General features: G+C 52.6%; 1 protein-coding gene across 3 annotated transcripts in view; it reads right to left on the reverse strand.

The window, feature by feature from the left end:
- Positions 1–6,697: 6,697 nt before the first annotated feature.
- FBXO15 (F-box protein 15) overlaps positions 6,698–26,989 on the reverse strand; it is a 27,709-nt gene continuing 7,417 nt past the window's right edge. Inside the window, exons 4-10 of one of the 3 annotated variants that reach the window (XM_045296149.1) lie at positions 26,332–26,574; positions 25,529–25,738; positions 24,162–24,300; positions 23,297–23,379; positions 22,351–22,493; positions 7,429–7,553; positions 6,698–7,062 (exon numbers count right to left, since the gene is read on the reverse strand). In XM_045296149.1, the coding sequence (XP_045152084.1) occupies positions 6,793–7,062; positions 7,429–7,553; positions 22,351–22,493; positions 23,297–23,379; positions 24,162–24,300; positions 25,529–25,738; positions 26,332–26,574 (1,213 nt within the window). In that variant the 3' untranslated portion in view covers positions 6,698–6,792. Of the gene's footprint in view, positions 7,063–7,428; positions 7,554–22,341; positions 22,494–23,296; positions 23,380–24,161; positions 24,301–25,528; positions 25,739–26,331; positions 26,575–26,989 lie in introns of all 3 variants that reach the window. The other 2 variants (XM_045296147.1, XM_045296148.1) reach the window with 2 other exon arrangements.

The raw sequence follows: 26,989 nt of genomic DNA on the forward strand, positions 1-26,989 counted from the left end.
GCTTCTCTTTTGTTCTTCCCTCCCTCTCTCCTAGTTTGCTGTGTGGTCTGGGCTGCCACTCTCCAGGGCTGTAAATTCAGTGCTGTCCTCTGTAGTGCAATCTTCTGGGGAGCGGTTCCACGTCGCTGGGATTGGGGCAGGCCTGCGGACCTCTGTTAGTTCACTGCTTCATGCTGGTATGTTGCCCTCAGGCCTGGTGCACCAGGTTGAGGTCTGGTCCCTCTCTCCCTTTCCCGTGGAGACATACTTGGTGCACCAGGTTCGGGTCTGGTCCCTCTTGCTCTTTCCCAGGGAGACAGACCAACAATACCATCCCCAGGGGTGGGTTAGTACCCTGTTCCCCCCACTATGCATGGCCCCCTTCTTTTTCTTTTCCCCTCCCTTTTAGTTGGCTGCCACGTACATCCCTGTGTTGGATCTGACCCCTGCCAGAGTGGCCGGGCCTCGCCCCGGGCATTATGCATTTAGTGGCTTTTCCCCTACGTTCCTTGTGCTTTTTAAGCTTACCTCAGCGGACTCAAGTTGTACTTGTCCTTTTGTGCTTGGCTTACCTCGCTTAGTATAATGTCCGCCAACTCTTCCCATGCAACGGTGTGCTTCGTGTTTAATTCCTGATCACATGCTACCTTCGGACACGGTTGAATACTGACAGACTCTTGTGGGTACAATGACGCTGTGTATTCCTTACAGCTTGTTTTGACGCCTCCGGCAGCATAGAGTCTTTTTCTTTTTCTTTGGCCCATAAATCTTTCCATATTGCAGCCATGGCTTGAATTTTTTCTTCAGTTCGCTCAGCATGAGAACGGGCCAGTGTGTTTACTTAAAGCGCTCTTGGCTTTCCGACTCCAGGCCTCGCAGCTTTCATTGTAGCGTGTCTTCTCGTGGCACCTTTGAGGCGGCCGCTCAGCTCTTCCAGCTCTTAGTTTGGGGCCCATTTGCTTGAGCTATTCTGTGTCCAGCAGCAAGTGTCAGAATCTCTTCTGACATTCACTTCAATCTTTTCTCCCATGTCTTTTAACAACTGTTTGCCTTCTCCAAAGGAGAGTTGATCTAGGGCTTACTTGTTGAGCTGATAAATGCAAGGTCAGCGGTTCAAAGCCACTAGTTGCTATGAGGAAGAAAGGCAGGCCTTTCTATTCCCATAAAGAGTTCGTCTCAGAAACACAGAAGGGAAGTTCTCCTCTGCCCTCTGGGTGGCTATGGGTCAGAACTGACTTGATAGCCATGAGTCTATTTTGTTTTTTTGTTTTGGGGGGGTTGTTGTTGTTGATGTTTGTTTTGCTTAGCTTAGCTCTCCTCATGTATGGTGCTCCACCCTCATATGGTCTTTCTGCATTAGTGTTCAATGCCTCAAATGTATTCTTGAGATGATCTAAAAATACAGGTGAGGGACATGAATACTCAAGGTTATACTTTGGTTCTGGTGCATTTGTTGTCATTTTCTTCAGCTTCAACTTGGACTTGCCTATAAGCCACCAATGGTCTGTTCTGCAGCCACCCCCTGGAGTGTTTGGCAGGATATTGAGCTTCTCCGTTGTCCCTTTTCACATATGTAATTGATTTGATTTCTGTGCATCCCATATGGTTCACAGGTATAGTCACTATGTTGTTTGGGGGAAAAGTATATCCAGTGAGCAGGTCATTGGTCTTACAAAATTCTATCATGCTTCTTTTCTATCGCTCGATCCATTATTTCCCAACTACTGTTCCTTCTTTCCTGTTTCCAATGTTCACATTCCTGTTACCAGTAATTACCAAGGTATCTTCATTGTGTGTTCAATAAATTTCATACTGCAGAAGTTGATAAAAATCTTCCATTTATCTTGGCATTAGCAGTGGTGCATACATTTGAAAAATCATACCATTAGCTGGTCTTTCTTATAGATGTGTGGATATTATCCTATCACTGCCAGCACCGTTGTTCATGATAAATCTTCAAATGTTCGTTTGAAAACAAATGTGACTCCATTCCTCTTCAATTTGTTATACCTTGCTTACTAAAAACGTGATTATTTGATTCAAAATGGCCACAGCAGTCCAATTCAGGCCACCAATGCCTAGAATATCTATCATCAAGCATTGCATTTATTTTTTATAACTTCCAACTTTCTTAAGATTCACACCTTATGCATTCCATGTATTAATGGATGCTTGGAGGTGTTTTGTCTCACTTGGGGTAGTGCTACATCAGTCAACAGAGGTCTTAAAAGCCTTATTCAATTCCACGCACTAAAGTGGACTATAATTTGGAGAAGACAGCTCTTCCCCAGTCTTCCAATCTGAGGGGATCATCCTCTGGCACTGTATCAGGCAATGTTTCACTGTCACTCATAATAGTTTAACTGGCTAATTTCTCCTAGAAATTGATCACTAGGTCTGTCTTCCTAGTCTGTCTTATGGTGGGCTTATTATATCCACTAACTTTAAAATTTCCTAATAAAATGTCATCAAACAATCCCTGCCATAGGCGAGTCAAGATGTCCTACTTTCTTAGTAAGGATGTTGCGTAATAAGACTTCCACTTTATTCGGCATAGAGATAACTCTCAGAGGTGGACTAAGCTCTAAAGATGCATGGCCTTAGAAGGCCCACCAAAGGACACCAGCAATGGAAATAGTTGACAGCCCCCAAGCAGAGTCCTGTGGGGCCACCTTTTGCTTAGCAATGGCTCTGAGATCAGAATTGCCCCTCACCATGTGAGAGGGTTTGCATGATACGTGAGACACCGATCTGCAGGGAGTTCTGCTCCAGGCAGAACACAGGACAGGGAGGTAAGAGCTTGGGCTAAGCCAGGATAAGTCACTTCTGGATTTTTCACATACCACTGGAGCCAGTAGATGAGGCCAGTCCCTTATTTCTCACCAATCAATCATTTCCCTAAGTACTGGCATGCCCCAGGAAAAGTCCCCACTTTTTCACATGCCCCTCAGCATACACTGACCATCATTTTCAGCACTGGCCAGACCAACAACCACCATTTTCTGTTTAGCAGAAATGCTTGGTGAAGGGCTTCCCGCATGTTTTGTTGGCTTGCTTCACGTCAATAAGATGGCACTTGGTCCCACAACAGCTTTCCCTTCTCTGCCTCCCCAGCAGCCTGGAGCTCCCAGATAGCTGTGGGCATGCCAGCTGCGATCCTCAGCTTCTGTAGAGATTCTTTAAGGGAATCTCCAGTTTACCTGATGCGCCTTCTGGGAAGATCTGACCTTCAGCTCAGTCCTTGTTCAGCCAAGATCCACTTCATGTGCCTGGCAGCTAACAGAAAATCTAACAGGTGGCTCCCTCTTACAGGCCACATAATCGCTGCAGGACTCCCCAAATGCTTACGCTTAAGGTTGCCAGAAGGCCCTCTCAACATTACCTAGCCCCTCCCAACCCTTGGCACCACTTCTGTCTCTTCAACCTTCCTTCCCTGTAGATTTCCTTAGTCTTGGTTCTATTTCACATTCTCTTTATTCCAGCTGTAAGGCAAACGCTGGAGTCCTTACCACAACGTCAGCAGTTCCAACCTCCTGGCCTCTCTGTGGGTGGAAGCTGGAGTTATCGACCCCTAGGAGTCACTGCCTATGTAAGGAGAAACCTGACACGGTCCCATGAGTCTGAATGGACTCGATGGCAGTAGGCTTGGCGAGTTCTCTTTCTTCCAGGGCTCTCAACCAGCTGATTCCAGTTCAACCTCCTGTTCAGCACTTGCCAGTCTACCACCCAATACGCTGAATCAGAATCTCCCTTTCCAAGGGATCCTCAAGCGAGTCTCCATGTAAACCTAAGCACCAAAAGTCACCTGGGAATTCATAAGAATCACCTGGAGGTCTTGTTATCCTGTGGTTCCTGATAAAGCCGCTGTGGGGTAGGGATGCAAACTCTCCACCGGAGGCCCAACTGCAATGGGCGTGTCTGCCGGCCTGCTTTGTCCAGATCCTCCAGCTGATGCTATCTTCTGGTTTGCCTTCCTCTCCTCCTGTGGCCCCTTCACCGTTGGGCTTCGTCCAGTGATCACTCCCAGATGGTTTCTATTGCCTGCATATGAGTCATACTTCTATTTCCTTCTTTTATTGCCTTGTAAGTTTTTGCTGGAACTGGACATTCTAGGAACTATATTGTGGCAACTCTAGATGCTGCCCCCCAAACACACACGCTTCATTCTTGCTGTCTGTTGATCTGGCCTGGACTACTTGGGTGCAGTCTTCACACCCACAGGCACCCACAGTTCTAACCCTCGGACACTGCTCCAGGGGTGCCAGGAGTGCTGATTAATAGGGCGCTTCTCCTGGTTAGCCGGCCCTGACTGCCCCCAGCTGTTAAACTCCACTAAGTTCCAGCTGGCTGCCCTACTGTGCTCTACAATGCCTGTGCCTCAGTTGCTCTGCATGCCAATCCAATCATCTGAGGTCAGTGTTGTAATTAGGAAGGCGCCGCCTGATCACCTCTCACAGCTTCCAATGCTCCTGAAAGGCCCCACTCTTAGCCTTACAGCACATCCTAATGAAAGGGAAGACACTGCCAAGTGAGAAAGGACTCCTGGTGATGTGGTGGGCTACGCATTAAGCTGCAAACCTCAAGGTCAGTGGTTCGAACCTGCCAGTCAACTCTGCTGGAAAAAGATGAAGCTACCTGCTGTCAAAAGGATTAAAAACAAGGCTCAAAAGGATTGAAAGCCTCAGAAAACCCTAAGGGCAGTTTCAGCCTGTCCCACAGGGTTGATATATGAGTCAGAATCAACATAAACATTCTGTGCAAAGGTTGGTCAAACCTTTGACCTGATTTTGAATCGTTTGATATTACATCTGGAGCTGGTCTGAAAGTAAAGCATTTCCCTCTGGGTGTCTGATCGGCACATTTTTTGCGTGTAACTCACACTCGCTCCCTTTTCCAACTGCATCCTTAAGAGTCTGCACCTGTTTCTCATCTTAAATTGATTCCTCTCAGTGCACCCTGCTTCCAGGCCCCTCGCTGTATTTAAAAGAGTCCAGCATAATCGCTCCTCTTGCTTTGCGAACCAAAGACTTCCTCTCTGACAAAGGGGTATGATTTGGTGAATGCTTTTGTGTCTCAGCGTCTGATGGCTGAATTTCAGTACAGGCAACACTGAGATGGCCAGTACCCCCCCCCCCCCCCCCCCCCCCCCCCCCCCACCCCACCACCACCACTACCACCACCACCACCACCCCACCCCAAGAGCTGTTCTTCACAATAAGCGTAGTCTGTATTTATGACACAGAGCTAATAAGAAGAAATGTCTCCCTTCCCCTATCGATTCCTAAATCCACTGAGGGGTAGGACAAGGGAGTCGGTGGGGTGAGGGAGTCACAGTGGTCCAGAGTGGGGTGTTGGGGGCCAGGTGGGTTGAAGGAGAAGCCTTGGGTAGGGCCTGAGGAAGGGGTGGCATCCTTGCAGAGGGGTGGCCTTCCGCAGTGTTTCTGAGCCCCAGAGCATGAGGAAGGCTCACGGGCATGATGCCGGGGTCTGGTGGGATGAGAGGTGTTTCCACATGACAGAGCTCCTCTTGCGGGTGTCTGCATGGACGTGTGCCCAGGGCCAGGAGACCCCTGCACAGAGAGGTGGCAGTGGAGCCCCCAGGGCAGGCCTGTCCATGCAACAATCAGCCTGGCAAGTATGTGTTCTCAGGACTGTGGGGTGAGGCAGATATAAAGACAGGTGACAATTTCATTTACTGATGCCACAACTGTCTGTACAGCTTCGTTCCGCACACTCTCCTCCAACGAGGACGTGGATGCAGAGGGTCAATAGGCATGGAGCTCACACTATATGTGCCCATCCTGACTCAGAGCGGCCAGAGGCCAGAGTGGAGCTGCTCCCCACAGTTCCCAAGACTGTACATCGTTAGGGGTGCAGACTACCTTGCAGCTCTCCCTCGGAGTGGCCAGCGGGTTCGAACCACTGACCTTGCAGTTAGCAGCTCAACTCATAGTCCACTGCCCCCGCAGGGCTGCCAAGCGGACTATAAATGGGAGACCCTTCACCGCGCATGCCAAGGTAGGAGAAACTGCATAGGAGATACCAAGAGTCACTTCTGAGTGTAATTTGAATGGGAGATAAAAATAAGTTATGTCCAAAACGTAGGTGATGTGAACGATGTGATATGAAACATAAATTCAGAAACAAACCCCCCTTACGTACTTCGATACATGGCGCCCTGTGAGCCCTAGGCACCTCGTTTCTTTGGCTCAGTGTTGAGAGTCCCCCAGGCTCCTCCCCGCACGAGGAAACTGGGCTTCTCATTGCACCCGCGCTCTACCTTGACCTCGGAAGTGATCCCACTTTCTTCTGATGACTCCAGCAGCTTCCTTCCTTGTGAATTGGGCCATTTGTCTATTTTTACTTTGTGGTAGTAAATACTAATGTTGTTTGTGAATGCTGTGAGCACAGCGCTTCCTAATTCTGACAATACATCCATTTGTATCTCAATATATCCTCTCTTGTGGGGTTCACACCCATTTACAAGATCTGACCCACATGCAGGGTTCAGGAACGTGCACGCACAGATTAAATGCCTGGTGCTCTTCAGTACTGAGGGGAGGAGAGCGAGTACATGTCTTCACTGCTATTCTGTGACATGATCCCTAACAGAGAAGTGCTAATTCTAACGTTTTGGAAGTTAACTACATCCTCCAAGACTGAACCTGATCATGACCCAAAATCACAGTTTCTAATGAGAAATAAGATGGTGCCCAAGGACTACTAACAATAAACTTTATTCTCACTTCCTACACCATGACCCAAACCAGCAAGTCACCAAAACTCAGGTGAATGGCCATCGCCAGCTGGGGGTCAGTCGTCTGCCCCAAGCAAGTGGCTGATCCTGGTCACACTGAGGTACAGGGCCAGGCTGACGACGAAGAACTCCTGCGTCTTCTCCATCCACACCAAGTCCACGTGCACTCGGCCCTCCTCGTCCCCGCAGTCCATGCAGTACCTCTGCCCCAGGGAATCGCAGCTGTCACAGGGGCTGCGCGAGGGGGCCATAGAAACCGGGCAACTCAAGCACCAGAAGGGCTTTCCAGAACCTTCCTGGAGCGTCATGTCCATGATGCAGCAGTTCTACGGAACAAGCAGAGTGGACCAGCCATCGAGGTCTGAGGGAGGGTGGACACACTGGTTCCCCCCAGAGTAATAGAGCTGAGACTCTGAGAGAAGCACTGGTGCTGACCCACGTCTCCATGGTGATTATTACAGAGGAAAGGGATGCTCAGGGCGCAGGGCTTGCAAGGTGAGCAGTTTGAAGGCACCAGCCCCCCTCAGAAAAGGAGGAGGCTTTCTCCTGTAGAGTCAGTCTCGCAAACTCACAGGGGAGGTTCTTTCCCAGTCCCACAGGCCCGAGGAGTCAGCATCGACTCGACGGCAGGGAGCATTTTAGTTGACTACTATATAGAAGCCAGGTTATTTTAAGAAAACAGAAAAAATTACCTCTACACAGCCCTCGAAAGCATTGCTTCTCCAGGCAAGGCCAACTTTTCCAATGAGAGGTATGTGCTGTGTGCTGTTCTCAAAGCTTAGCACGGGGATCTTCAAGTATCCGTTTTCAATGTGTCCTGGAGAGATTTAAGATCACATTAAATTACTACAAGATCTTTGGGCTGAGTGCTCACACAGGGCACCAAGCCTCCCTGATGGAGGGGAATCAGAGGGCTTTATCAGACCATGTCGGAGCTGAGCTAATAGCAGTGGGGAGTGGGACACCAAGTCACAGTGGCACGGGGGAATGCTACAAGGCCAAGTTCCTTAGGACTTGAGTCAAGAGCCATGAAAACAAAGAACCATAAACAGAAGCTAGAACTAGTCAAGGGTGTGAAATACTCGGGACCCATGGGAGAAGCACCCAAAGCTCGGGACCCATGGGAGAAGCACCCAAAGAGACGAGGGGTGCAAGCAGGTGAGCCGAGTCCAAGGACGTCTGAGAAGGACACCAGCGCAGGACATAGGGATGGATGGGGAGGGAGAGCTGGGCAGAAGGAGATGGAGAGACGGATGAAGAGATCATGAGAGGTGGCAGAGATGGGTGGACAGGTGAGTACAGGGAAAGGAGGAGGTAAGGGAAAAGGGAGGGATGGGGGTGGGCAGCTACATCAGAGAGAAGGCAGAGAGGCCAGTGAGTAAATGGAGGGATGGACAGATGGGCGAAAGGATGGGTGCATGGGCAGGTAATAGATGAGTGAGTGGGTACACCGAGGGAAGGGCAGGTGTGTAGAAAGAGGAAGGGATGGAGGATGGATGGATGGATGGATGGATGGATGGATGGATGGATGGAAGAGTGCGTAGGTGGGTACACAGTGAGGAGGGAGGAGTTGGGCGCATGGACAGACGCATGCATGGATGAAAAGAAGCATTGCACAGGTTTCCACAGCCCGGGCTAAAAGGCTCTGCCACTTCTCAGCCAGCTGAGGGCTGACTGGCACAGACCTTGCCATGACAAAGGGAGCCTCACAGCAAGAACAGCGCTCTCGTCCTGAGTTCATGGCCCCCATGGCGGGAGACACTCAGGACTGATGAACTTCCCTCCGGAAAATGACCTTCACCTGACCCTTTTGAATGTACCCAGGCCCAGGAGCAAAAGGGTGCCTCCCTCCTGGGACATTCCCTCAGGACTCTGGAAAAGGAGAAGAGTGGGCTTCAAGGAATGGTACACAGTTTAAAACCAGGGAAGGTTTGTGTCCAGGTTGTACGCCCCTTACCTACTTATTCACACTGTACGCCAAGCACGTCATCAGAGAAGCTGGAGTATCTGAAGAAGAGTGTGGCGTCAGCAGTGGAGGCAGGTTTACTAGCAACAACCTGCAAAGTGCAGATGACGCAACCGAGCTTGCTCAAAGGGAGGAGGACTTGAAGCCCTAGGCGATGAAGAGCCAAGATTGCAGCCTTCCAAATGGATGACTTCTCAAGGTAAAGGAAACAAAATCCTCACACCTGAACCAATAGGTAGCACTATGCTAAGCAAAGAAACAACTGAAGTTGCCAAGGATTTTGGCTTGCGTGGATCTACAATCGAGGCTCGTGGAAGCAGCAGTGAAGAGATCAAGACACGTTGCCTTGAGTAAATCTGAGGCACATGACCTCGTTAAGTGTTGGAAAGCACCCGCACCACGGTGTATTTTCAATTGTCTCTGATCATGTGAAAGCTGGGACTGAAAACGGAGACCAAAGGACCAGCTGTGCATTTGCGTTATGCTGGTGAGCACAATGGACTGCCAAAAGAACAAACACATTGTCTTGGAACAGGGACAGCCAGAGAGCTCCTTAGAGGCATGGATGGTGAGATCTCCTATCGTGAACTTAAGACGTGTGATCAGGAGAGGCCAGTCCACGGAGGACGACATCATGTTTGGTAAAGTAGAGGGGCAGCAAAAAGGAGGAAGGTTCTCAGCAAGATGGCTTCACACAGTATCTACAACAATGTGTCCAAGTCTAAGAACAACTCTGAGGGTGGCACAGATCCGGGCGGTGTTCCCTTCTGGGGTACACAGGGTCGCTGAGTCAGAAGGGACATAAAGACACCTACCCAGCTCAGGTTTCGGGACAGTGCTGAGGAAAGACAAGGAAGACTCTTAGCTACTCCACGAACCTCAGCAGTTTACCTCCCAGGACAAAATACAACCAAACGAAGCTGCCCTGGGAGCCAAAGCCCTGCTCCACAGCGCGCATGCGAGGCTGTCTCCTAGGAGGCAGAGAGGAGGCCGTGGGCGGCCAGCTGCCGTCCCCTTGCTTTGCTCCAAGGACAGAGCAGGCCCTTCTTCATCCTGGCTGCTGAGTAATTAGCGGGGGCGGGTGGCTGCAGGGGCAGAGGTGGAAAAGAATGCCAAGCCACACTGACCCTACCAGGCAACAACCAGGCTGCCGGCTCGGTGCTGGGCAGGGGCTTGGACAGATCTGTGCACCAGGCCCCCAGGGAACCTGGGAATGACCGTGATGCCCGATGCCGCTCTGCCCAGCAGTCAAGAGGCCCTTGGCTGGCCAGAGAGGAGGCGGGCCAGTCTGGAAACCCACACAGGACCCCGGACACAGTTGCACGGTCTGAGTTAATGGGTGTGCTGCATGCCCCTGCAGGAGGCAAAGGCTACTGCCACATTGCTGTTGCCAGAGCGCCTTCTGCTGGAGGCCACAGTGGCAGCTGGCAGGCAAAGTTCCCCTGCCAGCTCTCTGTCACTCCTCAGATGGCGCATGAGAAAAACATCAGCGCTGCTGCCACTTCACTGAGTTGTGCACAGAGCACTGGGTATAAGCCTGTGCATGAGGCGCAGGCCAGTCAATACCCTGCATGCTTCCCTGCAGATCAAGCATTCTGTGCACAGCAGCCTGAGAGGCAGGTTCTGGGCGCTCCTTTACAAGCACACTCTGGTGCACAATGCACTCTCTCACAATGGAGATAATGTAGTAGATTCGAATTCTCAGAAAGCACTGCTTTCACACGGTGCCAGTGCAGAATAGCCTATCTACAAATTATCGGCAAAGCTCTGACGGGAAGGAAAACAGCTACGGCTCCCAGAAAAAAAACGTTGATTCATGTCTCAATCCGTGGATCCTATGCCCAGATTCACATTCCAAACCTTCCTGGGAACTACGGCATAGATGATGTAATTCATCAATGAGACCCACCCCACAGGGCAAACCTGGAGTCGGAGCCAACCATTCAAGGAAGCAGCCCAGCATGAGAAAGACAAACTTCTGACAAGCACAGTGGCAGGCGGGGTTGCCAAGCCGCAGGGCCAAGGAAAACTGCACTCTGTGGTTCTTCAGCTGCGATCCTTACAGAGGCTACGCATCACGTCTTTCTCCTGCGCTGCTGCTGGAGAATTCAGACCACCGGTCCTGTAGTCAGCTGCTGAGAGCCTAACCAGTGTGCCACCCAGGCTCCTGGGAGGTCCCCTAAGTATCAGACTGGACATGCGATGGCAATCTCGCGTGCTACAACATCTCAAGCCTGCAAGATCAGGAACATCAGCTGTCGGCACACTGTGGCGCAGCGGGAGCCCCCCTGCAGCTGGGAGCTCTGGGATGGAGCGGGGTACTGGCTGCCCAGCCGCTTTGAGGGAGGCAGCGGCAGCAGCGGCTTTCTGAGCCCATCAAAAGTCCACAGCCAAAAAAAAAAAAGTCCACAGCCTTGGAAACCCACAGGGGCAGTTCTACTCTGTCCTGCAGGGTTTCTCTGAGTCAGCGGCAACGTGCTGGTGGTGAGTTTTGAGTTCACTCTGGGAAAATTAGTTCAGCAGTTCCCTATACTATTCGACTATTGGCTCAGCAATTCTACGCCTAAGTATTTCATGAAGAAAAACGGACCTGCATGTCCCTAAAGAATCTTACAACACTTTTATAGCAGCTTTACTCAAAAGCAGTCAGAACCAGAAAGCACCATCACTTTCCGTCCGTCATCAGGAAAACGGATGGACAAATTAGCAAGCTACTCCTGGGCAGAAAAGGAAGAAGCTGTTAACACTTACAAATGTACGCCGGACCTCAGAGAAGTTACTGAGTGGGAGAGCGCAGACCCCAAAAGGACGTAGGTGGTCGGATTTCAAGGACGATGGCAGGTCAGAAAGTACGCTACAGAATCACAGAACCCCTCGGGAGATGCGCGCTCTACAACGACCAGCCTGGGAGACCCTCGGGGCAGCATTTAACCAAGAACCAAGGTCGTCAATCTGAGGGGAAGGAGAAGGAAAGCAAGCAGGGAGCCAGGGAGGAAGTGGGCTAAGTGGTGTTACATTGTGGGGATCACAATCATGAAACAAAACGCACTTGACCTGATGAAGGGAAAACTTATTTGCTCTGTAAACATTCACCCAATTAACAATAAAAAGTTCATTTTTTCAAAAATCGAACAGGAAGCTATGTTTATTGACCTATCCTCCATCCAAATCTATCCACTTCTGAAGGTGGAGTTTGGTTGGTGGCCCAACCAGGAATACAGTGAGTCCAGAAGGCCGGAACACCACGGAGGAGGAGAGACCGACAGACAATCTGCACAGAGCCAGTGCTGGTGACAGATCCAGGATGACCATTTTGACAGGTTTTGAGTGTGCAAGAAATTAGACACTTCTTGAAACCAGACTTAATCCTTGCATCGTGTACCAATATGAACCCTGTCAAGTCAGTTGGAGGTAGGTTCAGCTTTCTAACATCACCCCACTGCACCCACCCCAACCCCGCAAAACAAAGAGGCATTTATATCCAATATAGAAGTGGTCTGGATTTTTCTTTTTAAACAATTTGTTGACACAGAAAACATGGAGAGAGGTCGAAGGGAATGGACTGGAAACATGGAGCTAAAGGGCGAATGGCTACTTAGAGGCTTCTGGGCAGGCTAGAGGAGACATGCTGAGGAAGAGGAACTGCGAAGTGTCTCCGGAACAAAGTGGGACAGCTCTTCTCTGAGCTGGAGGAAAAGGCACACGATGCGGACGCAGTAGAGGTGGAGGCATTTGATGGAGAAACATCAGGAACCAGTGGTTCAGGATGACAGTTTGGAGCTCAGGAGTGGGGAGTCAAAGGGCATGAATACTGGACGACAGACAGTAAGCTGTCTCTAGTGACATGCAGGAGGGAGGGGACACGAGAATGACAGGGCATTCGGAGGATGGAGGAACAGGAGAAAGCCAGCACGCGTGGAAGGCAGAAACCTGATGGAAAAGGAAGTCTCAACTATCCTGCACTGGCAGGCAGGGACAGGCAGTGGGCAGACTGACGTCCAAGGTGGAAACCCTTCGAGACCAGGGGGCATAGGCACCCCGCGTAGGTCCAGCTGGCCTGGGTTCGTGGCAGCAGAGAGGGCGTGGAGGAGTCGGCTCAGCACGACAGCCCAAGTGACAGCCCGAGTAACGGCGAGGCATTCACGAAGCTGAGAGAACAGCAGCAGCCAGGTGAAGCGGTGCTTTGGGTTGCTGGCTGAGGGGAAACACGGGCTTGGGGAATCTACCGTGACGTGCTGGCAAGAAAGACGGGTTGGCAGCGGGATCCAGGCTGCCTGTCCGGCCGGCCAGCAGAAATCAGGAAGGAATCCGGCGGCTACGGAAAAAAGAACGGGGACCAACAACTTGATAGAAGAAAGGCAGGAGAAGGTGTGGGGTCCAAAGGCAACGCAGAGCTCAAGGGCTTGACGAGGCTAGTGGCAGTGGGTGTCACCGAGTCCGGTCTGACCCACAGCAGCCCGACAGACGACAGAACACTGCCGGCTCCCGCGCCAGGCTCCCAATTGCTATGTTCGAGCTCACTGGTGCAGCCGTGTGGACTCATTTCCTTGAAGGCCTTCTTCCTCCTCAATGACCCTCTACTTTACCAAGCACGATGTCTGCCTTCTCCACGGTCTGATCTCTCCCGGTGCCCAAAGGACCAAAGCACCACCCCGGCCGTCTTCACTACAGAGCACTCTGGCTGAACCTCCTTCCAGAGGCATTGTTCATTTTGCCCGCAGTCCACAGTAGTCTTCGCCAACACCCTAATTCAAAGGCATTGATGCTTCTGCGGTCTGCCTCGTTCCCGGCCGCTGTCACATGCAGAGGAGGCGAGCGTAAGTGGCATGGCTTGGATTGGGTGCATGGAGGTCTTCAGACAGACATCTTGGCTTTGAAGTCCTTGATAGCATCTGTACGCATGGGGGGGGGTTGGGGGGTGGCAGTTGCTTCAGTTGCACACCGTACTTACCCTGACCAGACTGCTGCTAGTGTGAAGGCAGCAGACAGGTCTAAACATGTGTTTTTATCTCCACAACAGCTTTAATATCCAGGGAGGGGAGGGGATGCATTATCTTATTTCAACATATTTTTACAAAACACAAACCAAAGGAAGAACTCATACCCTCCCTTTCTGAATGGCTAAAAGAATTCAAATCACCACAGATAAAGAACAAATCAAAATGGGAGGTCACACCTCAAGCAGAAAGGAAGGAGGAGGAAGGGCTCCCATGAAAATCTCCTCTTCTGGGCCACCCACAGAGAAAGAGAGAGAGCAAGCAGGGCCAGCCGGCATCACCCGGGTCCCAATCCTGGATCAGTGCTCTCAGATGCCACTGCAGGCCTGCCCTGCTCACAGGAAAAGCACCCCTCGCCCTGCTGAGCCCGGCACTTACCAACACGACCGTGGGGCACTCCCTTTCCTCGGAGCCCTGGTGGTACGGTGGGTTATGCGTTAGGCGCTGGGCTGTAACCCTAAGGCCAGCAGTTTGAAACTAGCAGCCACCCCACCAGAGAAAGATGAAGCCGTGTCCTCCTATAAAGAGTCAGTGTCTTGGAAGCCCAAAGGGGAAGTTCTACTCTGTTCTATAGGTTACCATGAGTCAAAATTGACTTGATGACAGCAAGCTTCTGTTTTAACTTGAGTCGTCACCAGAATGCAAAACGACAAGTGGCCTAACAACTCCGGTGCAAATGCTACCACACATGCTCTGCTCTAGCGCCTGTGGGTGACCTCCACCCAAAAAGGGTCACCCACCTCTAATGCCACGCCTCTTGTGATAAATGCCTACAGATGATCACCTGACCCAGGAACACACGAAGTCATTAATTTTAAGGAACAGGAGGGGACACAAGAGTCATCTATTTATGTAATCACAGCAAGAAAGATGAGATAAAATGAAATGTACCCAAAAAAATAAAGATTAAAAAAGATAAACAATAAAAACGTTAAAGGGGTTACATCGTAAAGGGAGGTTATCTGAGTTTATCAGGTTCTGCGGCCAAGGAGCTGAGCAACTCCGTCGGGGGAGAGGAAGAGGAGGCAGTTCATCTTCTAAGGCCCGTAACTTCTGTCTTTGCCACTATTTCCTAATGCATCTCACAGAGGGACTGGTATTTCAACAACAAGCATCTTGAAAAAGCTTCGTAGGGCAGGGAGAAAATCCAGCACAGAGATGACGGAAACCTCTGTACACAAGGGCAGCGCACAGTCAGGGGGCAGCGCACAGTCAGGGGAGAGCACGGCAAGGGGGGCAGACGCAGCACGGGGAACTCCTCTGTCGGGAGGGGAACTCACTCACTGCCGTCGGCTCCCAGCAACCCGACCGGACAGGGAAGGAAGGTAGAACTGCCCCCATGAGTTTTCAGAAACTGCAACTCCTCGCTTGAGTAGAAAGCCCTGTCTTTTCTCCCTCAGAGCGGCAGGTGATTTTGAACTGCTGACCTTGTGGTTAGCAGCTTGATACATAAAGTGGAAGGAAACTGAATGAAGGGAGATGTCTCAAGCCCCAGCCTCAAACAAGCCGCTGCCTTCCGGATTCCTGTGCAGTTTCGTGGGCATCTGATCAGAGGCAGGCCTACGTGCCCAACTCCCACCCTACTCCCACCCTGTGGTTACGTCCCCGCCCCGCCGCCGAGCCTGGGCGTGGACCCCTCATCTTGTCATAGATGCTGTGTGTTCTACAAGGCGGCCGAGGCCACCCCGCGTGGAGTAGGGCCATTGGCGCCATTGTTCAGCCAGCCTGCGCTCACTCCGCTATCAGTCACATTTTGGTCCATTCTCACACGCTCTCTCACGTTTTCACAAGGCTGCTGCGCACTGCAGAGGCTATGGTACAGTGCCAGCCTCGCTGTAATGCACTGGAAACCCAGACAATTGGTGTGGCTCCCTTTGCTGGTGCATCGTTGGGGTGGTCTGGAACCCATCCCACCCTATCTCCATGAAATGACAACACAGCCGCAGAAAGGACGAGAGGAAGGTCCAAGGAAGCGCTGAGCGTGCCACAAGCTAGAAAGCTGGTGCTCGTGGGCCAGAGGCGGGGCCTATCGGAGACACGTTGGCACCCAGTGCCCAGAGCCTCTGTGAGGGACTAGCAGCAGACACAGCATTGGCCAAGCTCTATGGCAGCAGATCGACCAAGGACCAGGTCCGCCTGAGTGTTGGCGAGGCAGGACCTGTAGACAGAGCAGATCCAGGCCCAGGACGGAGGCAGGGCCCTCTGTGTGGAGAGGCAGGCCTTGCGGACAGGGCTGGTCCATCCCAGGGGGAGGTATCCCAACTGTCGAGGCTGTGTCTGCCCTCCGAGGCGTGTGCCACAGCGTGATGAGAAAGTCTGAAGTGCGGTGGGGAGGACAAAATGGGCGACACCGCGATAGGAAGTGAGCACACGCTGTTGAGAATGGCGCTGACCCACAGGGTGGCCACAGACCTTCAGTATGTAGACATGGCATCTGTTGGGGCAATCCGACAGCTGTTCTTGTCCACCCTGTCATCGGCCAGAGGACCTCTGGGTGCCTCAGCCGGCCCTGGAGGCTCGAGGAGCTCGCCAGGGGCTTTCCTTGTTTGTTTGTAGTAACGTAGAGTGTTTGTAAAACGCAGAAGCAAAGGAACTCAAAGGACCTTGTAGCCAAGTCCATGGGCCAGAGCTGAGCAAAGAGAACAGAGATGCTTTGTTGAGAGAAAATCATGTGGCACTGCCTGCTTTGCTATAGAATATTGTCCACATTTGGAAATAACGAGGCAAGGAGCACAGAGCACCCTGCTCTGCATGTGTGTCTGTCTCTTCCTGTGTCTCGGCAGTTCTGCGGTGTGTGGGGCACTGGGCAGGGTCACTGTCACAGTTCCAGGGGTGGGGGTAGAAAGGCATGTTTGCTGCGTTCCCCTGTTGTCATGTCACAAGACCAGGATGCCTCCTGGCGGTGTCACTGTGCCCAGAGCAGGACATCTGGCAGGAAGAGGGGCAGAGACCAGAAGGCCCATGCAGCAGCCCACAGCCATTAAGAACAGTGTTTCTTGGAATGCGTTGGGGGGAGAGGGGAATGATTTTAGCTGTATTGTTTTTATGTACCCTGTGCATCTATCAAACAGAGAAGTGTCATTAAAACTCTAACAAAAATCGCATCACCCTTTCCACGCATACATGTACACAGGTGACTCCTGAACAACAGGGATGTGAAATGCACGGGACCACTTCATGTGGCCCTGGGCATCTCCTCCGTGCATCTCGCATGGCAGTACAACCTGCGGGTGCCGTCAGAGTCCAGCCTGTTCTTGAAGGAGGTCTGCAGACAGGGCCGCCCGCCATTTCAGGACAAAGCTCAGAAGGACTGCTGTACAAGAGGAGGATCGGTGAGGCCGCTCTGCCAACAGGTGTGAAACCTCACCCTGCCTGTGAAACACCCCTCACCCGCACGGTGAAGCCGTAGAACCACGGCCATCGAGCCCGTCCCGACTCTGCAGCCCTCTGCAGTGAGCGCCACACTCCTAAATCCCTGTGGGAGCGGAGCACCTCATCTTTCCCCGTGGAGCATCCAATGGGTTTAAACCGCCAACCTGGTGCTCCTGGTCCGACCCTGGCCTGACTTCCCGTGGAACACAGAGACACCTAGTGTCTGGGATGTAGCACTTAGCATCACCCTTGATAGGGAGAAGGTGCTTTTGAAGATCCGGGGCAACGTGCAGGGCTCCTCACTGCAATGACAGAGCGGGCACATCCTCAGTGTGCCGCCTGGCACCTCAGCAGAGCTTCTTGGAAACCAGAGGACATTCCATCAGTCCTCAAGGTGACTCTAGGAGCCTGATGGCAGCAGCGCCCTCTGCTGGGCCTCTGGAAGCAGAGCCACAGTCAGAAGACCCGAATCCCAGTGCATGTTTCCTGTCTGTGGGCAAAGGTTAAGGAAGGAAGGAGATAAAAGGCTCCTGCTTCCGTTTCTCAGGCTCTCCCTCATTTCAGAGAGGCTCCTGCAGGTTCTGGGAAGCACCCGACCATCTAAGGACTTGGTGAAGCATGAACACAGAACTGGTACGTGTGCTACCTTGGAGGGCCTGGCCCTTACTGCCAACGCTTTGAAAAGACGGTCAGTCACACACAACGGAAGATAAACTGCAATCTCCCTCTACTCTTCGTCTCACATACCTTGGATATGTCATCAGGACAGAGCAGTCCCTGAAGAAGGACCGCACGCTTGGGAAAGTGGAGGAAGGCGCTCCAGAAGACAGATGAATACAGGGCTCTAACCAGGACTCCAGCACGACCAGCATCGTGAGGACGGCCCGGGACTGGGCAGTGGTCCCTCCTGCTGTGCACGGGGTTGCTGTGAGACGAAACCCATCTGACGGCCCCTAAAGCAATAGGAACTACATTCCATCCACCCACCTACCTACCTACCAGCACAGAAGGAAAATATAAAATGCCGCAGAGCACCCAACCGGAAGGCGGACGGGCCTGGCCCAATCATACGCAAGGGGCCTTGGTGAAGCACAGGTGATGGGCCTGAGGCTAACATGTTTTTATCCCAAACAAAACGTGTTCAAGTCCGTCTCCGCCAAACTCCCATCTTAGCCTTTACAAAAGATGCGGTCAAACAGGGGCCTGGAGAGGGGGGAGGGGGGTGCTCTGGCAGAGCAGTCACTCAGAAGGTGATGAGGACTGTCTCTTGGGATTCTAAAGGGGGCATCTGGAAAGAGGACAATCACAAGGCTTCTGAGGAAGAAGTTGTAAGAGTTCTGAGTTGTGTTTTATTTTTCCATCCTGACAGTGTGCCTGCTCACTTTCAGAAGGGAGCAAGAGCCGTCCTACAAGAATCTCCCCGGGGAATCTTACTCCAACTACCCTGCTGCTGCCCTCATCTCATGCCTCCACACATCTTCTTGTCCCCACAACTCAAAGAACATTGAAAAGGCAGGCAACTCGGCCCCTCGAGGATGCCAGAACTGCCCTTTGAGGTGCTGTAAACCAGAGCGCAGGATTCTTGCTGGAGGAGTCAGAGTTGGAAACTCGGCAGCGTAGCAGTGAGCAGTGTAGTTGGGACGCAGGCAGTGCTGACAAGCAGGCGCGTCACACCCCGCCGGGTGCTTCCTGAAGGTTTCTGTGACTCTAGCAGTGCTGTTCTAAGCAGAATGTGTCACCATGTGGGGAAAAGATGAGGAAATTGAAAAGGAATCGAATGTGTCTTGTGTGCTTTTTAAAAACTCGGAAGATATAAATACACGTGTGTGACTTCATATCTGCAGAAAGGAACTTGAAGGACCAGACCAGAGACTAATCAGGAGGGCTCCTGGAAGGAGATGAAGAGAACGGAGGCAGCAGGGACAGCAGGGACAACCTCTTGGAATGCGCCTGGCTCTGTGTGTGTGTGGAGGGGGGGGGCATTACTTTTTTAAAAACAGAAGGAAGCCCTTCCTGTGGGGTAGGTGGGATGCTTACAGACATCCTCCCTGAAGGCAGTTAGTCACCAGACTGGGGGATGGGAGGACCTGCTGTTCACAGACAATGGACAAGCCCTGTAGGTGGAGTTCACACCCTACAGATAACGGTCTTTATCAGTTGAGCCAGGAAAAGGTCAAACTGGCTCTATGACATCCAAAATTAAGCTGCCATCCTAAAGCTAGGATCTGCCCATCTTGTCACATGTATACCCCCAACTCCTCTTCTTCCTATTGTGGAATGTCCCTAGATTGTCCCCCTCTCATTGCTGTATAACCTATAGTGCAACCCCTTACTGTGACATATGTCTTTACCTGTAATTAGTCGGCTTGCACACCCCAAAGGTATATAGGCCTGGGTTAGCAATAGAGAGTTCTCTCGGCCCCTCGCTCACTCAGCTCCCCCTCTCCTCTCCCGTCCTCACTCCCCTGTTCCCTTTACCCTCCTTCCCTTCCCCCTCTCCCTACAGGGACCATCAAGCAGCGCTGAGGTGAGCAATGCTACCATGTAATGTGCCTGACTCCATTATTTAACTCTCTTCTATCTCTCATGCTCTTGGTAACTTTAATATTTATATATCTCGACCATACAATTGTGCTTATTGAACCCACGATTAGTGGTGGGAGCTGGCTCCCCCCACCTCAAACCACACCTCCCGGCAAAAAAATCAACTCAAACACGCTCCAAGTAAACAGAATAACCACTCCAAACCAAAAGTAACGTTTTAGGTGCCTTAACCTGACCTCTCTAGAAGGGCACACCCGAAGGGCATATAGAGGCACGAGAACCACAGTGAAAAGGGCAGGCCACGGGCATGCAGTGAAGGGTGGCAGCAGGCTGTGATGCCCCTGTGAAACTACCCTCTCCCAGGAGGTTGCCACAAGGAGAGCAGACACAGCGTGTCACCAGAGAAGTTCACAGACGCCCTAGGGTCCTTCACTTACACGAGTGGGGGATCTACTTCTGACACGATGAAATCGACAGCTCTCTAGCTCGGCCCGCAGACACCACTGGAAGCAGTGAAAATCGAGGAGAGCAAGGGGTATCGAGGACCCAGGGCTCGGTGGGGACAAGTGGCAGCGGCTCCAGGTTTGAGGAGCGGACAGGCAAGGTGAGCCTGCGGCACCCTGTCAGGTTGTTGGGACACAAGCTGACCATGCAAGATGACTGTGGACCAGAAAACAGAGAAGCCAGTGGCCAAAGACAGGGCAGTCTGGCATCATAATGACTAAGAATAATGACTAAGTAGAACAAAATGCAGCAAATTCAGTTTTTCGTCTCTAAGTACAGCCGACCCCATTGCTGTCAGTCAGTTCTGAGTCCAGGCCTGAGAAGCCAGAGCAGCACTGCCCCGCAGGGCTCCCAAGGCCAGGTGCTTGCTAGAATCAGACCTTCCACATCATTCGTCCACGGAGATGCTAGTGGGTCCAAGTGACTGGCCTTTTGGCTAGCAGCCAAGCGCTTTACCTCTGTGCCACCAGGGCCCATTTCATTCATACTACCAAAAAAAAAACACCCATGAACAGAACTCACTGCCATCGATTGCTCTGGACTCATAGGGATCCTATACAGGGTGTCTCGGACTACACGTCTTCACAAGAGCAGACAGCCTCATCTTCCCTGAGGAGCCGCTGGTGGGTTTGAACCATCGAACTTGTAGGCAGCACTCCACCACTTGTCCCACAGCACCACAAGGACTCCGTTTCAGCCACAACAGATACAACTCAAATAAGCAAGACCGCGTTGGTGAGCCCTGAAGACCACGAGGGCACAGCTCACTCATCAGTAAATAAAAACGGGGGAAAGAGAGAATGGAGAAATGTGCCAGGCCACCAGGCCTGGTTCCTTGGGCCTGTGAAAGGCATGAAAGAGGATGGGCGGCCCGAGGTTGCAGCATGAAGTCAGTGTATCACAGAGGCTCCGAGTTAAAGGATGGGAGAGGGTGCACAGGCGACAATACTGGTCGCATGAAGGCTGGAGGGCTTGTTATCACATCAGACAAAACAGATGATGTCCGAACAGAGACTACTACTGACCACGAAGAAGGTCACAGCACTTTGCTAAGTGGGTCAACTAGCCCAGGAGGAATATCAACCTTCGACATTTACCAATATAATAAGAGGCTCGAATTACATGAAATCAACTTGGCCAGAGGAGCAGGGAGAAGCAGGCAACCATGATTACAGTCGGATATTTTGGGCCACCCCTCTCAATGACTGCCAACACAAGGAGGTGGGACACCAGCCGGAGACAGAGGAGTTGAACACACCATCCACCAGCCTGGCCCGGCCAGCGTTTACACACACTCTCTACTCAACACACTCTTCTCAAGAACACATGGAAAGGTTGCCAAGACGGCCACTCCTCGGCCAACACTAGTCTCGATAAATGAAAAAGGAATCACATTATGTACAGCATATGCTTTCTCTGTAATACAATCGAATTCAGTAACACAGAGGTCCCTAAGAAATTCCCAAGTCCCAGAAACTAAATAACACAGCCTTATCTGACCCCACAACAAAGGAAAGCCTAAGAGAAATTAGAAAGTATCAAAAACCAGAAACATTATCTGAGTGTGGGGGATGCTGCCGCAGCCGTCCTTGAGGGATGTTTACAGGGTTGAATGCCTCTCCACTGGGGGTGGGGAGGTGGGAGAAAGTTCTCAAACCCAGGACTTCAACTTCTCCATAACAAACTAGGAAAAGGGCAGGGGATGGTGTCTCTCTGTTATCCTAGTCAGGTCCCGCACCAGCGCCGCTGGCAGGGGTGCCACGAGTCTTCAACCCACAAGTCTGATGAGGGGGTGGGAGGTGGGGAGAACAGGATGGAAGGAGTGTGGAAAAGAGGAGCAGAGTGTGTCCAAGAGGTGGGAGGGGGATGGAGACCGAAGAGAAAAAGACAGAAGCTGAGGTTCAAATCTGGCCTGGATATTGATGCTGCTGCCTACAAGATCTGTTAACTACAAGGTCTGTGGTTCAGACCCACAAGCTGCTCCTTGGAATAAAACAGAGGCTATCTACTCCTAAAAACAACTGAAGCCTTGGGCCTCCAATGTAGGGTCACTGTGAGTTGGAAGCCACTCGGGGGCAGTAGGTTGGGATTCGGTTTTCTCAGAATGACACTCGGGTCTGGAGGACAGGCATGCCCGTGGACCAGTGGTGTGACAAGTATCAGCTCCGACATCGAAGCAGGCTCCCTGCTCTCTCAATGTAACATAGCAACAAAGATACAACTACCTTCACCTTTCTTGGCAAAGACATTGCGGAACGTGCTGCACAGGTAGGAGACTCGGCCACTGTGCAGTTCCAGGTGGAGCTGGTGGCCGTGCAGGCCATACTCAGAGGTGTCATCCCCAAAAGAGGTGTGAGACGGTGGCTCATACGGGCTAGGGAACAAAAGGCACACAGAGTGTGTGTTTCAACAGCAGAGAGAAGCCACCCCCGCAGGGGCACTGGCAATTCTTTTAAAACCCAGCACCCTTTCCAGGAGCCCCGCCCTACAGGATTCCCACCAACCTCAGGACCAAGGGTGCAGAGTGCCTGCTCCCCAGTCCTGCACCCACTTCCATGAGGTCTGCGGGCAGTTTCTGAGCTCAGCTGGCCATCGAGAGGACAGAAGTGCCTGGCGGAACTCGCTGCACAGGCACACGGACGGGCCAGGCCTGAGTCACAGTGCGCCAGGCCCACTCCAGGAAGAAAACCTTACTTTGGGCGCACTGGGAGCTTCTCAAGAGATGGAACTATAAGGGGAAATGCGACCACCAGGGAAGCAGAAGTGACAGGAGCTGCCCACCTGGAGACACCTGAAAGCATCACCACACACAGTGGCCCAAACTGGGCACTTCCGCAGACCGGTCAGCCAATGGCCCCAGTCTGCCGTGTGCCTTGCTACAGAAGCCCCAACGGGACAGGAGAGCAGGCTCAGGTTGGGAGAAGCCTGGAGACAGGTGATGGAGCTAGCCTACCTACAAGCCATTCTACTGCACACGACAGCTTCCCCCAGAAGATACAAGACCGCCTGCACTCATGAAGAGTCCAGCTCAGTGGTGCTGCCTGCTGGCGGGTGTCTGTTGCCTAAAGATAGACTGTCTCCCTAACTGTTTTCAGGTGCTGGTGCACCGTGCACCTCGCACCCTTCCTGGCAGCTGCAGAAACACCAGGGTGCACGCATGCAGCGCTGCATACATACGTGGTGGCCGAGCCCAGCGTGATCCGCTCCATGAGCTGGTGGAGATGAAGGCTCATCGTCACAAAAGCCAACTCCTCCTTCTCCTGAAAGTTAATTGGAAAGAGCACAGATTCAAAGAAAGTGTCTTGTCACAGAGAGACGCAGGTTCTGCTGGCTGCACGGCTGGTGCAGGGCTAACACCTGGTGGAAATGACAGCAGAACCAGAACCTGCCTGGATATGGCAGTGCCGAGGGGAGGGTCATCCTGAGCCCAGCCGAAGAACAAAACACACACACCATGTCTGGTGATGATGGAAACGGGCACCATCAGTCTGGCCGCTTCCTGCTCTTCCAGAGATAGGCAGTGCTGGGGAGAGGCTCACAGACACAGGCCTTCTGCAAATGCTTGACCACCAAACCAACCAAGCCCACCTTGTGGAGTCCATTGTGGCTCTGGATGACCCTTTAGGGCAGGGAAGAACTGCCCCCAAGGGTTTCCTAGGCTGCGATTGTTACAGAAGCACACTGAGCCATCTTTCCCGACAGGTGCCCGGTGGGGTCAAACAAACCATCTTCCCCTTACAGCCAAGCACCTGGCCACTGCTCTAGGAGTGAGAGGAGTGCTCACACCTGAGCCCGAAGGACCGCCTGCCCTGACACCATGCGTGTGGGGTCAGGAGCATGTCACAGGCACAGAGAAGGGGCTTTGCCGATAAAGGACATGAAAGAAACAGAGGGAGGAAGGCGGGGTGGGGTGGCTAGCCGGAGAAGTGGACACCCCTGGAGAGGAGAGGGGCACTGGGCCCCGGGCGTGTGGTCAGAAAGGCGAGCTGGTGAGAATGGCAAAGGGAAGCCTCCGGGTGCGGATGTGTGTGCCAGGCCCTACCTTCCAGAGGCCCACCAGGAGGCCGGGGCGCAGGTGGAAGACCCGGACAAGGTTGTCGCAGCCCATCAGGGCGCCCTCAGTCAGGCTGCGGAGACAGTACTTCGCGATTACAGACCGCCACCGGGGTCTGCGCACATCCCTGAGGAGGAAAGAAGGCAGGGGAGCTCGAGTGGCTTTTCAGCAAACATGGTAATTCTGAAGAGCATGTTGGTCAGGAGCCTGGCTGCAGGGGACACGGGAGTGCTCACAGCATCCGCACAGAAAGAGCAGAGTGGGTGGGCCCACACTTCTCCCCACCTGTGCTCACTGCCCTCCTCGGGCCAGCACAGCACGACAATAAAGGGGAGTCTACATTTGTGCCCTGGCCCAGCGTGCAGGATGTGTGCAAACTGGCATGGGCCAGCATTCTCAGCAGTCTGGCAATTGAGACTTAGTAACCCCCCATGATGAATCTCCTCAGAGGTTCAGCCTACTTCCAATATCCAGAGGCACTGTGGAAAAGCTGACTGGTTTTGCGGGGTCTGCAAACTGCACATGGCTCTGCACGGGGTCTGCAAACTGCACATCTGACCTCTGGTTCTGTGCACGTGAGCCAGTGGCCTGCCATATTGCCTGCCAATCCTAGGAGTTGTCAGCAGCCAACCTTGGATTCGTTCACCTCTGCAGTCAGGAGCCAGAAGCCATATGACATGCTGACCTGGTCTTCATCAGTTCCTGCAGCCACGTGAGGAGTCAGAGGAAACCTCTGGTTTGAAACCTGACCCATTGACTTGGGACTTGTCCAACACTACAGGTGCATGAGCCAGCTCCTTGAGATAAACCTCTGCATAGCAACATCAAGAGCTCTAGTGTCATAGTGGTTATGCATTGGGCTGCTAACAAGATCGGCAGTTCAAGGTCACCAGAGGTTCCTCAGGAAAAGGATGAGGCTGTTTTCTCCCACAAGGTCTCAGAAACCCGCAGGGAACGTTCTAAGCTGTCCTATGGGTTGTTATGAGTCAGAACCAACTCAACAGCAGTGGACATGTTTGCTGTCAGCACAGAAACACTGAAGTCAGCACAACGCAAGTCAGGGGGAGGGGGCAGGCAGGTAGGAGCCCTGGTCACACTGTGGTTAAGACTCCTGACTACTGACAAGAATGCCCATGGTTCAAAGCCACCAGCCACCCAGTGGGAGGAAGACGTGGCAGTCTGGTCCCGTAGAGACTCCCAGTCCCAGACACCTCAGGGACAGTCCTACCAGTCCTACAGGGTGGCTTTGAGTGGGAACTGACTGGCGGCTGTGGGTGCAGGATAGCATTTCTGAGCTACAATGCATCCACACGTCAGGTTTGCTCATCCACCACGTGGGTTGAAGTGATGCTTACCGGTTCGGGACACGGGGTGGGTAGAGATTCGTGAAAACTGGAGTCACACTGCACAGTTCCATGGTGGACAGCGTGGCCAGAGGCGGCCAGCTTTGGCTGTGCCACACCAGGGTAAGTGATGCGTCCCTTATGGAAAGGTCCACACACTCCTTGACATGCTCTCGATTGCCTCTGTCCCTCAGAATAATCACCCAGTCCAAACCCAACGCCCTGGGGAGGCAACAGAGAAGGACAAAGTTAAAGACGTTTGCCTCAATGGGAGGCGGGGGAGATGCCTCCAATCACCTCTAACCCACCTGTGCCCCATCACACCACCCAGTGATTCCCACTCACAGTGACCTTACAGCACAGAGCACATTAAAGGACTGTAACTCCTGACAGGAGCAGAGCACCTCGATTTTCTTCCTTGCAGCAGCTGGTGGCTTGGAAGCTCTGTCCTGGCGTGCAGCACACTGTACCACCAGGGCACCATCAAAGCTGAAATCCAAGTCACTTCTCCTGCCTGCTGATAAGCCCTCACTCTACTCTGAGTACCAGCAGCCCATCGGTCCCACTGGAAGCCTGCTCAGAGGGGCAACCCCGGGAGCCCTCACTCCACTGGACTGGGTCAGGCTGAGCCTTCTGTTTTACAGACAAGTCTCAGACTCTACACAGGACAGAATGACAGGACACACAGGACAAAACCCCACCTCAGACTGTGTACCCAGGACAGGACCTGGAAGGACAAATCTCCTTCAAAGCATGCACACCGACGGGCAGTCCAACTGTCAACTGTCTGCCAGGATCCCAGTGGCATGGCTCACCTGAATGCCTCCTTGACCCTGGCGGGGAGGCCCTTGTAGGGGTTCACAGGCCGCAGCAGCCGAGTCAGGGTGGCTTTCCCAGATGACACGCGCTGCGACAGGCACGCTTTCTTCCAGTGTCCAGCTGGCTGCTCCCCCAGCGACCCGGGGTCCAGGCTCAGGGCTGTCCTCTGCAGTGAGCTGGCTCCCCAGAACAGGCACTCCCGAGGAACAGTCGCCGAGTAGATCCTGACCCAAATGAGACTGGGGAGGGGGCAGGGTGAGTCACAGGCACCGTCCTGCGCCACAGTCCTGGTGGTGCCATGGTTACAGTGCAAACAAAGGGGCCATTTGATCCCACCACTACGTGGCTCCCTAGAGATAACAGCCTTGGAGGGGGCCACGGCAGCTCCACTCAGTCCCCAAGGGTCCCGCTGAGTCGAGGTCCACGCGTCAGCAGGGGTACCCCCACCCAGGTCCCCATAGATGTGGGTTTGAGGTTCTGGGCCCGGGTAACAAGACCTCCCCATGACGTCCTGGGCTTTGCCTAATTCCTCATTGCTTAGACCAGCAGTTCTCAACCTGGAGGTCTTCACCCCTTTGGGAGTTGAACGACCCTTTCACAGGGGTCGCCCGATTCATAACAGTAGCAAAATGACAATGATGAAGTAGCAACGAA

This window comes from Echinops telfairi, unplaced genomic scaffold, assembly GCF_000313985.2.
Source record: "Echinops telfairi isolate 266 unplaced genomic scaffold, ASM31398v2 ScPeMD7_7400;HRSCAF=8409, whole genome shotgun sequence".
NCBI lineage: Eukaryota > Metazoa > Chordata > Mammalia > Afrosoricida > Tenrecidae > Echinops > Echinops telfairi.